This window comes from Electrophorus electricus, chromosome 2 (assembly GCF_041902795.1).
Source record: "Electrophorus electricus isolate QZ-2024a chromosome 2, ASM4190279v1, whole genome shotgun sequence".
NCBI classification, from domain to species: domain Eukaryota; kingdom Metazoa; phylum Chordata; class Actinopteri; order Gymnotiformes; family Gymnotidae; genus Electrophorus; species Electrophorus electricus.
The window spans coordinates 21792501-21807535 of record NC_137498.1 but is presented as its reverse complement, the minus strand read 5'-3'; the positions used below and the strand labels follow the sequence as shown (position 1 = coordinate 21807535).

Sequence of the window (15035 nt, the reverse complement as noted above, 5' to 3'; positions counted from 1 at the left end):
TCCCTCCCTCTCTCTCTCTCTCTCTCTCTCTCTCTCCCTCCCTCCCTCTCTCTCTCTCTCTCCCTCTCTCTCTCTCTCTCTCTCTCTACCTCCCTCTCTCTCTCCCTCTCTCTCTCTCTCTCTCCCTCTCTCTCTCTCTCTCTCTCTCCCTCTCTCTCCCTCTCTCTCTCCCTCCCTCTCTCTCTCTCTCTGTCTCTCTCTCTCTCTCTCCCTCCCTCTCTCTCTCTCCCTCCCTCCCTCTCTCTCTCTCTCTCTCTCTCTCTCTCTCTCTCTCTCTCTCTCTCTCTCTCTCTTCTCTCTTTCTCTCTCACACACTGACCCATCACTGTGAGGTAGATGAGCTTCTGGGCCTGTCCTGCCGGGTTGATGGCCACACAGCTGTACGTCCCTCCATCAGACATCTTAGCCTTCAGAATCTGCAGCGTACGCCCACCTGAGAAAGACCAGAGAGTGCGACGGATTGCATACACTGAGCTAAAGGACTGTCTGTGTGTACAGAGGTGTTTGTGCATGTACCGGGCATGATAAGTGCGCTGGTCGTTTCCTGCACGGGTCTCCTAGCTTTGAGCCAGCCCAGAGTCGGCGGAGGGATGCCGGTGGTCTCGCAGCTTAGAGAGATGTAGTTATTCACCACCACTGTGGCATTCTCCCTACTCATGCCCGCTATGGAGGGAGGGACTGCAACACACAGCAATAGACCAACCAGGTCAGCAATCATGTTCACCTCGTTCACCAGCCGAGCGACAGAGTTCATCCTTCAACCACTGACTCAGAACTAACAGATATTCATACACACATACACAGTACTGTGTAGTCTGGATACTGCATAAGAGGCAAGAGTTTATGACCATTACCGCACTGAATGTACAGAGCTGGAGAATATCAGCGTGTATATATTGTTAAATTCCACTGTTTTACAAATTCCCCAGTTAAGCCACAAGCAGTAGGAAACACTGTGGGAGTGGAGAGATGAACAGAGAGAGAACGCACGCGAGAGAAAGCGATAGAGAGATTCCGTGTGTGCCCAGCTCACCGTGCACATTCAGATTGAAATACTTCTCTGCACTTCCAGCCACATTGTCAGCCACACACGCATAACGGCCTGTATCGGTCACCTGAGCATTCAAAATCTGAAACACAGAAAACACAGTCATACACATACTGATACACCCTTCCATGTACTAACCTTCAGATTCCACAGTGCATCCCATATCATATAGTTTGAGGGTCTCCCCAGTTTGTAAAGGATCTCAGTGTAGATTAATGATTTGAAAGCATCCATATTCAACAGAATCTATTTTCAATAGGCACAAGTGTAGTCTTAAACTGCAGTAAATTGCACTCTGTTACATTTCACATCATATTTTTCCATTTGAGCAACCACTGAGCCCCCAAACTCACATAATTCAGCAATTCAACTCGTGAACAAGCCTAGGGTAAAGATGTTTTCATGTGCTTCTCTCACCTGCAGTGTCCTGCCACTGGAGAGAAGAGTGTGCGTCCCGTTTGGGTGCAGAGGCTGGCTGTCTTTGAGCCAGCTGATATTCGGAGCAGGGCTTCCATCCGCATGGCACTCTAGCAGGGCGTTGTTATTCACCAGCACTGTCACTTCGTCGGGGGTGTCTCTGTCAGCTCCACGGATAGTTGGGGGCACTGCACGCATGCACGCAGGCACACACACACACAAATATTTATTTATTCTGTAAATGAATGTTGCTAGGCAACAAACCTTAAGCTCTTATTCTACTTTTCCTACTTTTGGGAATGTACTTACACAATACTTTAACATCATACTGGATTGAGTCTTCTCCAGCCTCATTGATGGCCATGCAAGTGTACCTCCCAGAATCCTCTGCCTGGGCTCGGGGGATCTGAAGTACTCTACCACCTGCAGAGGACCCAGAACACACCTGCTCAAAGTCTCATAGGCCTACACTTAAAGACAAATTCAATTTTATCATGAACACATCAAATTATGCTGTAGATTTGAAAGTGATAAGATACATGGTAAGAAGCAAGTAGCGTTTTCGCAGAGCGCACACAAACTGGGCCAAGCACACTTGCCAGGTAAGATGAGCACTCTGTCGGTAGAAATGATCGGCTGCCTGTCTTTGTACCAAGTGAGAGTGGGTGGGGGCATGGCATTGGTCTCACAGTACAGGGAGATCGGGTTATTCAGAACCACTTGCTTCACTTCCCCTGTGGAGCCGGGGCCTGCACTGGAGTCCCCATTTCCCCGGAAACTAGGAGGAACTGAGAGAGAGAAGCCATTTTATCATACCCAATACCTACTGGTATGTCAGACATCCAGATTAAAAGGACACAAAATATGGATTTTTAATATTTTTTTTAATATAAGATATTGAGGCTGAAATTAAGATATTGAATCTGATTTAAAAGAATCAGCTACTAGAGGGAGCCATACACAAGCATTACTGCTGGTGCATAATTAAGCCTATACCAGACTCAATTAGCACAGTATTTTTAATGAAGGTAATAAACTCAAGTTTGTTTGAGATTTAATTATCTAATATGCTAAACAACAGCAACCTTTAAAATGTGGCCTTTCATTTTTTTTTTTTAAATTCCAGATTAAATTTTGTTTTAAATTTCATGTATTTCACATTAACACATCAAAAGTGCTGTCTGAGTTTTATATGGATGATAAAAAGTAAAGACTGTGGCTTGTGGAGACCCTGCTCACCTTGTATATTTACATCAAAGTCTTTCTCATCCTCCCCAGCTATATTGGTGGCGATGCAGGTGTAACGGCCCGTGTCTGACACCTGAGCCTGCTTTATCTGAACTATGCGGCCGTTGGCTGTTACTGTAACACGGCCATCTGCCTTCAGGAGCTACAAACACGGTGAGCGAAGGTGTCAGTAATCAGATCAGGACAACACAACACAAGTGTGTGCGTGTCTGTGCGTGCGTGTGTGTGTGTGTGTGCGCTTGTTTGTGTTTATCTGGGTGTGTGTGGTGTGTGCGTGTGTGTGTGTTTGTTTGTGTTTATCTGTGTGTGTGTGTTTGTTTGTGTTTATCTGTGTGTGTGTGTGTGTTTGTTTGTGTTTATCTGTGTGTGTGTGTTTGTTTGTGTTTATCTGTGTGTGTGTGTGTGTGTGTGTGTGTGTGTGTGTGTGTGTGAGACTGACCTGGCCATCTTTGTACCAGTGTAGCGTGGGGGTTGGGATGGCCTGTGCCTCACACTCCAGCGTCAGGGTGTTGTTGACTTTGATTTTGATCTCCCTCGGGGTAAATCCTTCTCCAGGAAAACTATCCTTACTGATAATAGGAGGAACTATGTGGAGGTAAAACACACACACACACACACAAAATGTAAGCCATACCACCATCAAGGCGGCCGCATGTTCAGAACGGTGCAGCCATAACTCTCACACTCACTATAAACTTTGACCTCGTAGTTCTTCAGGGTCTCTCCAGCCTCGTTTGTGGCCACACACGTGTATCTCCCAGCATCCTCCTCCTGTGCGTTCAGAATCTGGAGTGTTCGACCTCCTGCCACAGGCAGTTACAGGTAATGTGATTAGTATTTAGTATTGTTATTAGTAATCCTAATTTGTACTTATTGCTGTTATCAGTGATGATGATGATGATGACGATGATGATGCTATTGCTGCCATCGTTGTTAGATGTATTGATACAGATTGGCTGACGATATGCAACGACACACGGCAGCAGAAATGGAGTGGAGAGCAAAGGTGGGGCGGGTCACCTGGCAGCACTCGGACGTTGCGGCTAGACAGGAAAGGCGTGCCGTCTTTGAGCCAGGTGATGATAGCAGGGGGATAAGACTGTGCCTCGCAGACCAGAGACGTGGGACTGTTCAGGGTTACTGTAACCTCCTCGGACGAGGAGCCATCGGGCCCCGTGCCCGCAATGCTGGGGGAAACTGGGGCACAACAGCACGGGTTAGCACACTCTCAAACGTTCAAGAGCCTCATGCACAAGACACAAGTGAACTGTGCTAAATGAGTTTGGTCGGTATAGCAATCTGGTTCTGTTGATAGTGGTGGAAATGCTACCGCTTTGCTGGAGCACCACAGAGCTTCAAAAGGCATCAATCCATAAGTCAGGGCATATTTCCCCCCCAAACCTTTTTTTCAATGTGGGTGATAATACTGAATATACTGAATGTATCTGTAATGTATCTACTTCAAATTGTATAAATTAAAATCTCAGTGCAGGCATGATATGGCCTAACATACATTGAAAAGGGAGACACTACACAACAGACAATACGAGACCAGATCACAAACTAAAGAGGCACATACTGAGGACGATGAGGTTGAAGTGTGCACTCCCGTCTCCAGCACCGCTGGATGCCAGGCAGCTGTACCTGCCCATGTCAGCCACCTGAGCAGAGCTGACGTGCAGGAAGCGCCCGTGGGACATCACCTGCAGCTGTGCCTCATCTGCCACTGGCTGACCATCCTTCAGCCACGTGATCTCTGGCACTGGGTTGCCTAAGAAACACCAAAGGTCAGAGGTCAGTGTGGAATGGATCTAATATGAAATTGAACTTTAGTTAGGAAGAATATGAATATGGGTGCAATTGGCAACTGTGTGGGAGCATGTGTATGTAAGTGTGTGTGCATCTGTGTGTGTGTGTGTGTGTGTGTGTGTGTGTGTGTGTGTGTGTGTGTGTGTGTGTGTGTGTGTGTGGGTACTGAATAAAGATGACGTACCAGTGACCTCACAGGTCAGTGTGATATTCTGTCCCTCCTTCACTCTTATATCCTGAACCCCACCTCCATTCACAATGCTGGGGGGAACTAAGGAAAACAGAGCAGCTCTTACGGCATACAGCAAAAAGCAAGCTGCAACATTTGATGTCCAAACGGATGTCTGACCTGAACTCTAACAGAGCTTGCAAAAGGATAACAGACAAAAAAAGAATACGCCGAAGTAGATGCTGTTGCAAGCTGTCAGACATTTTACAGGCTAATTGTGAATGAGTGTCTCAGTCAAACAGTACATTAAATTGGCCCACAGTTAAAATGGCCCACAATTTGTAATGTTACCCAGTACATCCAAGTCAAAGTTCTTCCTGTCTTCTCCGGCAGAATTAGACACTATACAGGTGTACCTCCCAGCGTCCTCCACTGCAGCATGCATCAAACGCAGGCTCCGCCCACCTACAAAATCCAAAAGTAAAACAGGTGTGATTGGTTACTTCTTCTGTCTATCCACAACATGGCAAGCCAGTACAGTGCAATGATAGGCTCACAGTGAATCCTACTAAACTCTACCGGAAATGTAGCCTGGGAATGAAATCACTTTTTACATTTTTTGCCAGTGAGAATAACTAATGCAGTGTGAGATGACACTGCTTTTTCTGTGCACAGCTTTTCATTTCATAGGAGTGAAAGAAATCCTGGCTTTGGATGCACTGTTAAATGTAACAGAAGCCTTAAAGTTACCTGGGAACAGGCTCAGCAGAAGGGATCGCTAACCTGAACCTGAATCCAGGTCATCATTGTGCTTTGGTAAATGTCCCCATTGTTTTGTGTGAAACTGCTGAGCTTGACCACACAGCTGTTTAAACAAGCAGCTCAACCCACCCACATGACTCACTCTCATTTTCATTCACATGGTGTTTCAAAATGAAAACCTAACAGCTTCAAAGAGATACCTGTACACACACAAACACACACACACACACACACACACACACACACACACACACACACACACACACACACACACAAAGTGTGCCTACATTAACCTTGGTGGTGTGCCATTAATATGGTTAGTAAATGTGGTTTGTATCACAGTAGCCTTCAGCTTAAGCATGCCTCCACTCCTGGGGGAGCCCACTGGGACACACCCTGATTATGTAATAAACGTAGGGGAGTAAATACATAGCGTAGGCTGCTGACCGCATGGGTGACCAGGGAGCACAAGTCACGCTCTGTGTTCAGAGGGGTTTCAGTTACAGCACATGCTTGCAGAGCTGACCTCTGCCTCTGGTGTGGTTTATGAGGTCTGGATCAGTGCAACACCAAGTGATGGATGCACCTCCGGCGTCCACAGCTGATCCACCAGTTGCTCGTGTTTGCTTTGGAGGACCCGACTGATATAATAATAATAATAATAATAAGTTAATTTTATATAGTGCTTTCACAGACACAAGGTTGCTTTACAATGACGGTGAAAAGAAAAATGAAATTGACACAAATTGATAGAAATAACACAATAATTAACAAATACGGACAAGAAAAGAGGTTATGAAAAGTGTTGGGAGAAGAGGTATGTTTTAAGTTGAGATTTGAAGGAGGAGAGTGTGGAGCAGAGATAGAGAGATTGAGGTAAAGTGTCCCATAGTTTGGGGCCATGACACTAAAGGATCTGCCTCTTACAGACACCCGTCTAAACTTGGGGATGGAGAGGAGAACTGCATTAGTGTACGGGTGGGGCAGTAAGGGTGTCAGAGTTGAGCTAGACAGGGAGATGCAAGATCGTGCAGAGCTTTGAATGTAAGGAGGAGGCTTTTGAACTGAATGCATTCAGGGACAGGGAGCCAGTGTAGCTTATGTAGACTAGGAGTGATGTAGAGTGATTTCCTTATATGAAGGAGGATTCTTGAAGCTGAGTTTTGGACATATTGAAGTTGGTTTTGTTAGGGATGCCGATGAGGAGAGAGTTACAGTAGTCGATATTACGGAGGTGAAAAAAGGCATTTTTGACCACAGACTTGATGTGAGGTTCAAAAGAGAGAGAGGAGTCAAAGAGTACGTCAAGGTTCCTAACCGTGGATGAGCAACTGATCAAGATACTGTCCAGATTTATTTTAAGATTGGAGAATTTTGATATTTGGGCCAGAACTGAGTTTTAAGAAGTTTATGCTCATCCGCTGCTTGAGATCTTGGATACAGGAGAATAAATTAGGAGGTGGTAGGATAGCGTTAGCTTTGGTGTTAATAAAGATCTGAGTGTCATCCGCGCAATAGTGGAAAGTAAGACCATGTGCACAGATAGGAATTCAACTGAAAATGAACAATCAGTGTCAACATGCATATTAAAGTCCCCTAGCACAACCATCGTTGAACACATTGCACTGGCCAGAGTGAGAAGCTCACTGAATTCTGACAGAAAGTCTGAAGATGTACTGGGTGGTCGGTAGATTAACAAAAACAGTACTGGTAAGGAAACAGTTAGCTTCAACACCAAATATTCAAATGAGGAGACCTCATGAAAGGTACAGGCAGAGACATTAAGAGTGTTTTTATAGACAGCAGCCAGACCACCACCTTTTCCCTGGCTTCTGGGCTTAGCCAAATAATTATGGCTATTGGGTGTTAGCAAATTGAGATGTAGTGCTCAGGTTGCTGCCAAGTCTCAGTAAGAAAGAATAAGTCAAATTTGTTTTGCACATTTGAGATCGTGGCATATGGAGGCTTTATCCGTGAGGGAGTGGCAGTTTAGCAATGCAAAGTTAAGTTTATTAGATGTAGAGTTTTCCCCAGGGGGCTGGGAGACAGCAAACATCATCAAAGTTAATTCTTCAGGAGCAGGAGGTGGGGGAGGGGGGAGCTTCACTGGCGTCATCCATTTCTCCAGAAAGTAGAGAACAGAGGTCTATAGGAGCAGTGAATATAATGGGGGTGGCGAGCAGTGCCAAGTGACTGGCATAGCATTAGGTGGAAGAGTCCAAGCGATGGGGGGACAGAAGCTGCAGAGTTGTAATGGCGTGTATTGGAGCAGCATAGCCCAGTAGTGCCAGGCAGGTAGGCCAGCCCCAAACACTCCCAGGCAAAAAATAGAAAAAGGATGCTACATACAACCAGAAAAGATCATGGCAGATCTTTATTGACAGAGAACCAGTCCGCATCAGTAGAAAAAGCCATGGCCAGTGCGATTCGGACCTGTTCACCATGCTACGTTAGCCATCCTGCTATACCAATCAAGAACAAGCCCAAGAACAGCAAAGAGACACATTGCAACCAAACATATCCAATTTGCTGGCAGCCGACAACTTCAAAGAGCGGTTAAAAACTCACCCAATAAAGAAACAGCCAAAGTGAAGGTTAGTAGGGAGAGAGCTCACAGCAGGAAGGCAGGTAAGGTCAAGATACACCCACACAGAACATAAACCAAAAAAAAATCTAATCAAATTATGATCCATGAAAGAAAAACATAGCAGCAAAAAGTATAAGATCTGGCGAGAAGCGGCAGCAACAAACACACCAAGCATACTCCCACCTGAGTCCATGTGATCAATCCCACAATCCCACCTGATGATTTTTTTTACTTGTTTCAAACACGAGACCCTCTGGCTCGGTGCTTGTCTTTTCCGTTGTCTCTTTTGTGTTGTTGAGCTTGGCCTCCCACCATAACAATCCTGTTACACCTACAGGCTATTGGCCACATGCCACAAAGTGCAGATGAGATAGACCAATCACAGCATGAGTAGAGTGGGTTGCGAAAGGAGGCAGTTAATACCTGAGATGACCCGGACAGAGCTGGATGCGCTGATTGGCTGTCCGTCTTTGAGCCAGGTGATGACAGGCAGGGGGATGCCGGAGGCCTCGCAGGTGAGGGCCACTGGGTTCCTCACCACTACGCTCACGTTCTGAGACCCCTGGACCTGCATGTTGATGCTCGCCGGAACTACACACACACACACACACACACACACACATACACACACACACACACACACACACACACACACACACACACACACACACATACACACACACACACACACACACATATCACACACACACACACACACACACACACACACATACACACACACACACACACACACACACACACTCACACACACACATATCACACACACACATCATACACATGAAACAAACATATACTCTTACTATATAAACACTCATTAATAATGCTGTATGTAATGGCCCTGGACTATTATATGCATATATCTTATCACTGGTCTGCAGTATTCTTCTTCTAACTGGGTCAAACTGCATATAATCTTCAGACAAAGAGTAACATTCCTTCCTCAACTGCAAAAGTAGTGCGCACGCTCATACCGTGCACGGTCACATCGTGCCTGATGTCGGCCTGGCCAGCCACATTGACAGCAATGCAGGTGTATCGGCCAGTGTCGGCCACCTGGGCATCCCGGATGTGTAGAAGCCTGCCCTCATCAAGGACCTGAGCACCGACGCCGGTACCCAGTGGCCTGCCGTCCTTCAGCCAGGTAATGGCAGGCCTGGGCACGCCATCTGCCTCGCACTGCAGGCTGACGTCTCCTCCCCACACCACTGTCACGTCTTCTCTCAGGATCCCCGTCGAGCTGATGGTGGGACGTACTAAAGCAGGGAAAGGAGGGGGAATATTTTACGTCATTCCCTCTTCCTATTTTAGGGATTAACAACAACAGTGTGTACGATGGGCTGTACTTAGAATCATAGTCCTTTGTCCTTCATTACAGTATACAGTACCGTATACTTGCAGGCTGTACTCCTTGACAGCGCTGCCAGTGGCGCTGGTTGCCTTGCAGGTATAGGAGGCTGTATCGGCACGCTGTGCACTGGAGATCTGCATCTGACGACCACCAGACAGCACACGCACACGAGAGTCGGCCTTCAGCTCTGAGCCTGCTCACACACACACACACACACACACACACACACACACACACACACACACACACACAGTGTCCCTTTTGTACATACATAGAATATATAGAATATATATATTTATCTGCATATATATATTTTTCTCTATGCACCCCTGTTTCTCTTCCTCAGTTTGGACAGAGCACTCGCCACCATTTCACTGCACGTTATACTGTGTATGACTATGTATGTGACGAATAAACCAAACTTGAACTTGAACTTGAACACACACACACACACGCATGCATGCACACACATGATTGTATCAAGATATATGACACAAGAAGAAGAAAACTGTAAGATGATGATGGTGATGCTGCTGCTAATGACAATGATGAAGAAGAGGATAATACCATTTTTCCTCCAGGTGAGGCTGGGGGGTGGTATGCCACTGGATTCACAGACCAGAGTGATGAGACCACCTTCAGTCACTGTAAGAATGGACACCTCCTCAGAGGCACGGATGCTTGGGGACACTGAGAGAGAGAAAGAGAGCGAGAGAGAGAGAGAGAGAGAGAGAGAGAGAGAGAGAGAGAGAGAGAAAGAGAGAGAGAGAGAGAGAGAGAGACGGATGGAGAGTGAGCATTGCACATCCTCTGACCAGTTTATGTTCCCTCTCTCACACACACACACACACACACACACACACACACACACAGAGACACACACATACAGACACTCAAGGGTGTTTGCTGTTTGAATAATCATGTCATTCCCACCCAAGGTTTTTACTGTATTATGTAATGTCACTGACATCATCTCCCATTGTTCAGTGCACCTCAACTCACCAGACCTCAGTGAACTGTAATGCAATAAGAGTGTCCCTATACTGACATTCAAACATCAGTGTGTGAATGTGTGCTTCCATCAGACACGCGAGAGCCACACTCACCCCACACGTTCAGATTGTAGCTCTTCTCGGTCTTGCCTGCAACATTGGTCGCTTCACACGTATACCTGCCTGTGTCCTGTAGCTGGGCATTTGTAATCTGCAGACTCAAAAATAGCCAAAACAAATGCAGTGGCTAATTTTGATAAATGGGTCTTACATCTTATATCTTAGACATTGGCAATCTTTCTGAGATTGGCAAATACAACCAATACCAAAGCTATTAGTGTACCAAGTAATAGTAGACAGTCTACTAGTAAATATTTGCAAATATGTTGAATTGTTAATTCCTAGTTTTTATTAACCTTATTAGTCTTAAGGCTTATTATTTAATAACAGTTGTGAATTATTCAATAACTTCATCACCCACTATGAAGGGTATTATATGGTGAGGGAGGAAAATATGAAGTAGGTGGGTCCCACTGGTGGGTCCAGACATTTTGCAGGTTTAATGACCCAACATAACATCTTCAAACACCCCTGAAGGGCCCCATGGTTGCAAAATTTAGAGATGTCACTGGTTTCATCAGTAGAAACAACTCTTCAGAATCATGCCATGTGCCGGAGCCAGGAAAACACTAAACGGCGCAGTTCTCTGGTCTCTGCAAATCTGGCAGTGAACAGCACAGAGGTGTGTGCAGGGCAGAAGAAAGCTCAAGAGAGGCTGGATCTCTGGAGGTGAACCGCACCTGCAGGACGCTGCTGTCTGCCGACACGATCAGGCCCGGCCTCCTGTACAGCAGTCGTCCGTCTTTGTGCCAGCTAAGAGTGGGCGGGGGGATGGCGTCGCTCTGGCAGCGCAGCACCACAGAGCGACCAATCAGGACAGTCATGTTCACCTCCTCGCCCATGATGTTGGGAGGCACTGGAATGCAAAAGAAAGAACGAAAACACGCATACACACATATGAGTGCATCATGAAAACAGCTGCCCTGGACTTAGTGCTTGTCCTCTTTGATGTGTGCTGCTGTCTACTATCCATTGTTGTACTTCTGCTGTTGGTCCTATAGCTCACTTTGTATTTGTTACTGCTACTACTGCTTTTTCACTACTTGTTCTCATTCAACCTCAAGAACAATAGAAATGCTTGTTGCTATACACCATACGCAGTCTGAATGTAATCATATCAACAGTGCTACAAATGTTGTTATCAGAAATTCTGTACTAACCCTATTCTCTGAAAGTGAACTCAATGTGGCATCAGGCAGCAATTCATAAGAAAAATATATAGACACATGCTTATTCACATTATGACTTTCAGTTATAAGCTTTCATCAAAATGAAAATGAAAGCCATGTTATTTTCTTGGGAGATTACTTTGGCCTCCGGGCTGTGACTTCAGAAAAACGCACTACCTCCAGGCATGTGGTTTCGCCCTACCAAGACTGGAAGCACTTATTCTCAAAGACTTAATCTCTTTAGTGCAAACATTTAAGATGAAAGTCAAAATTTTTGAAATCTCCCTACAAGGCATTGCATGTTGAATGTTTATGGGCAGAAAGTTCTGTTATGCTGTCATCTAATTAGGAAGCGGTGATCACATTTCAACTCAAAGTGCATAAAACCAAGCTCATTTTAATGCTGAACATGTGCATGGTCTGTTTTCTGTTTATTTATTACTGCTGAGAACACATTAGAAATGAGATTAGAATGATGAGGCACAGGACGTGGGCGGGGGAAGAATGTCCCTCTGGGGTAGTGTGCGTCAGGCATGGGTGTGCTTACCGTAGACGCGCAGGTCATATTCTCTCTGCTGCTCTCCACCCGCGTTGACTGCGACGCAGGTGTAGCGGCCTGTGTCGCTCACCTGGGCGCTGTCGAATGACAGAACCCTGCCACCCACAGTCACCTGCACAAACACACACACCCCAAGACCCACAGGGAATAACCAGGAGAACGATTGGAGATTTTGGTGACTATGCTGCTCCAGCACACCTGGTTGCAACAGGTAGAGCAGTGAAGGGCCAAGCGGTGGAGGTGCTGGAGCTTGAAGGTCATTACCTTGACGCCGTTGGAGGAGCTGGACACAGGGCTTCCCTCTTTCAGCCAGGTGAGGCTGGGGACAGGCAGACCTGAGGCCTCGCAATCCAGACGCAATGGGTCATTTACCACCACCGTCACCACACCACCTTTACTGGAGATGGAGGGAGGAACTGAGAGAGTCAGAGAGAGAGAGTCAGAGAGAGAGAGTCAGAGAGAGAGAGTCAGAGAGAGTCCAAAGTAAAAAACAAACGTAGCACAAGCAGTGAGAATATATGAGCAGGCCCATCTTAACACGTTAGGGAGACCATGTCTAGAGTCCTCTCGTCCATGTGCACATGCACAGACACGTGGACCCAGACGCTCACCATACACCTGCAGGCCGTGTGTAAGTTCCGCTTTGCCGGCGATGCTGACTGCCACACACTTGTAGGTGCCGGCGTCAGACACCTGTGCACGGTCAATCTCAAGCACCTGCCCCCGGTTCAGGATCCTAACCCCTGCCGCGCTGGTCAGGGGTCGACCATCTTTATACCAGGTTAGAGCTGCAAAACGCAAAAAACACCACCATCGTCACCAAGACATTTACACATCTATAGCCAAAGCAACAATCATGTCTTGTATAAACTGACGCTATTTACCGGGTATGGGACTTCCTGTCGCTTTACACTCCAACTGGATTTGATATCCCACCAGGATGGTTTGATTGACAGTCTCTCCAGCAAATTGAATGCTGGGAGGCTCTGTGAAACAGAAACAATGACCTTGTGCTGGCTGTGTCAGAGTTATGTAGATCATTTTAAGCATGAGAAACATATGGGAAAAATACTTCAGAGCATGGCAATGTGGTGTGTGCTGGTTCTACAGTTTCATGTTTCGTGTGTGTGTGTGTGTGTGTGCGCGTGCGTGTGTGTGTGTGTGTGTGTGCGTGCGTGCGTGTGCGTGTGTGTGTGTGTGCGTGTGTGCGTGCGTGCGCGCGCGTGCGTGTGTGTGCGTGTGTGTGTGTGCGTGTGTGTGTGTGTGTGCGTGTGTGTGTGCTGGTTCTACAGTTTCATGTTTCGTGTGTGTGTGTGTGTGTGTGCGCGTGCGTGCATGCGTGTGTGTGTGTGTGTGTGTGTGTGTGTGTGTGTGTGTGTGTGTGTGTGTGTGTGTGTGTGTATGTGTGTGTGTGTGTGTGTGTGTGTGTGTGTGTGTTCAGTGCCACCCTCTGTATATGGGGCGGATGAGAGCACAGATGCTGCTGTGATCATCAACAACCTTCTAGAACTGGAGTGCCATGCTACAGGCACACCTACGCCAACCATCACGTGAGGAGCTTTTTCTCACACACTCATCCTACACACACCTCCCCCCACACACACACCTACGCCAACCATCACGTGAGCTTTTTCTCACACACTCATCCTACACACACCTCCCCCCACACACACACCTACGCCAACCATCACGTGAGGAGCTTTTTCTCACACACACTCATCCTACACACACCTCCCCCCACACACACACCTACGCCAACCATCACGTGAGGAGCTTTTTCTCACACACTCATCCTACACACACCTCCCCCCACACACACACCTACACCAACCATCACGTGAGGAGCTTTTTCTCACACACTCATCCTACACACACCTCCCCCCACACACACACCTACGCCAACCATCACGTGAGGAGCTTTCTCTCACACACACTCATCCTACACACCCCCCCCATACACCTATACCAAGCATCACGTGCAGAGCCTTTTCTCACACACACTCATCCTACATACACCTACCCCCACACACATACCTACACCAACCATCACCTGAGGAGCTTTCTCTCTCACACACTCATCCTACACACACCTCCCCCCACACACACACCTACGCCAACCATCACGTGAGGAGCTTTTTCTCACACACTCATCCTACACACACCTCCCCCCACACACATACCTACGCCAACCATCACGTGAGGAGCTTTTTCTCACACACTCATCCTACACACACCTCCCCCCACAAACATTCCTACACTAACCATCACGTGAGGAGCTTTTTCTCACACACTCATCCTACACACACCTCCCCCCACACACATACCTACGCCAACCATCACGTGAGGAGCTTTTTCTCACACACTCATCCTACACACACCTCCCCCCAGACACATACCTACACCAACCATCACGTGAGGAGCTTTTTCTCACACACTCATCCTACACACACCTCCCCCCACACACACACCTACACCAACCATCACGTGAGGAGCTTTCTCTCACACACTCATCCTACACACACCTCCCCCCACACACATACCTACGCCAACCATCACGTGAGGAACTTTCTCTCACGCACACTCATCCACAGAGTGATGTATCAGTATAACAGCACATGTACTGCCTGGCAATCGAACCAAAGATTTTGGGGTTGCTATCACCTTGTTCTAGCTACAGGAGTTCAGGAGTTATGTATGCTTTATAACACTTTATGAGACTTTATAACTGCTTTATAACATCTCTTACCATGCACACTGAGGCGAATGTGCTGCTGAGTCTCGCCGGC

At 46.9% G+C, this 15035-nt stretch overlaps 1 protein-coding gene across 7 annotated transcripts in view; it reads right to left on the bottom strand.

The window, feature by feature from the left end:
• Nucleotides 1-15035, bottom strand: part of hmcn1 (hemicentin 1) — a 92615-nt gene that overhangs the window by 24186 nt on the left and 53394 nt on the right. For 5 of the 7 annotated variants that reach the window (XM_081695579.1, XM_081695578.1, XM_081695582.1 and 2 more), the window contains exons 36-59: nt 14996-15035; nt 13134-13235; nt 12861-13037; nt 12514-12665; nt 12238-12361; nt 11202-11377; nt 10516-10612; nt 9977-10099; nt 9405-9602; nt 9033-9314; nt 8464-8631; nt 5043-5156; nt 4707-4793; nt 4293-4484; nt 3734-3910; nt 3403-3516; nt 3153-3298; nt 2705-2855; nt 2065-2253; nt 1775-1888; nt 1466-1653; nt 1034-1130; nt 517-678; nt 320-433 (exon numbers count right to left, since the gene is read on the bottom strand). The exon at nt 14996-15035 is cut by the window's right edge and continues 84 nt beyond it. In XM_081695579.1, the coding sequence (XP_081551705.1) occupies nt 320-433; nt 517-678; nt 1034-1130; nt 1466-1653; nt 1775-1888; nt 2065-2253; nt 2705-2855; nt 3153-3298; nt 3403-3516; nt 3734-3910; nt 4293-4484; nt 4707-4793; nt 5043-5156; nt 8464-8631; nt 9033-9314; nt 9405-9602; nt 9977-10099; nt 10516-10612; nt 11202-11377; nt 12238-12361; nt 12514-12665; nt 12861-13037; nt 13134-13235; nt 14996-15035 (3484 nt within the window). The remainder of the gene's footprint in view (nt 1-319; nt 434-516; nt 679-1033; nt 1131-1465; nt 1654-1774; nt 1889-2064; nt 2254-2704; nt 2856-3152; nt 3299-3402; nt 3517-3733; nt 3911-4292; nt 4485-4706; nt 4794-5042; nt 5157-8463; nt 8632-9032; nt 9315-9404; nt 9603-9976; nt 10100-10515; nt 10613-11201; nt 11378-12237; nt 12362-12513; nt 12666-12860; nt 13038-13133; nt 13236-14995) is intronic. The other 2 variants (XM_081695580.1, XM_035528917.2) reach the window with 1 other exon arrangement.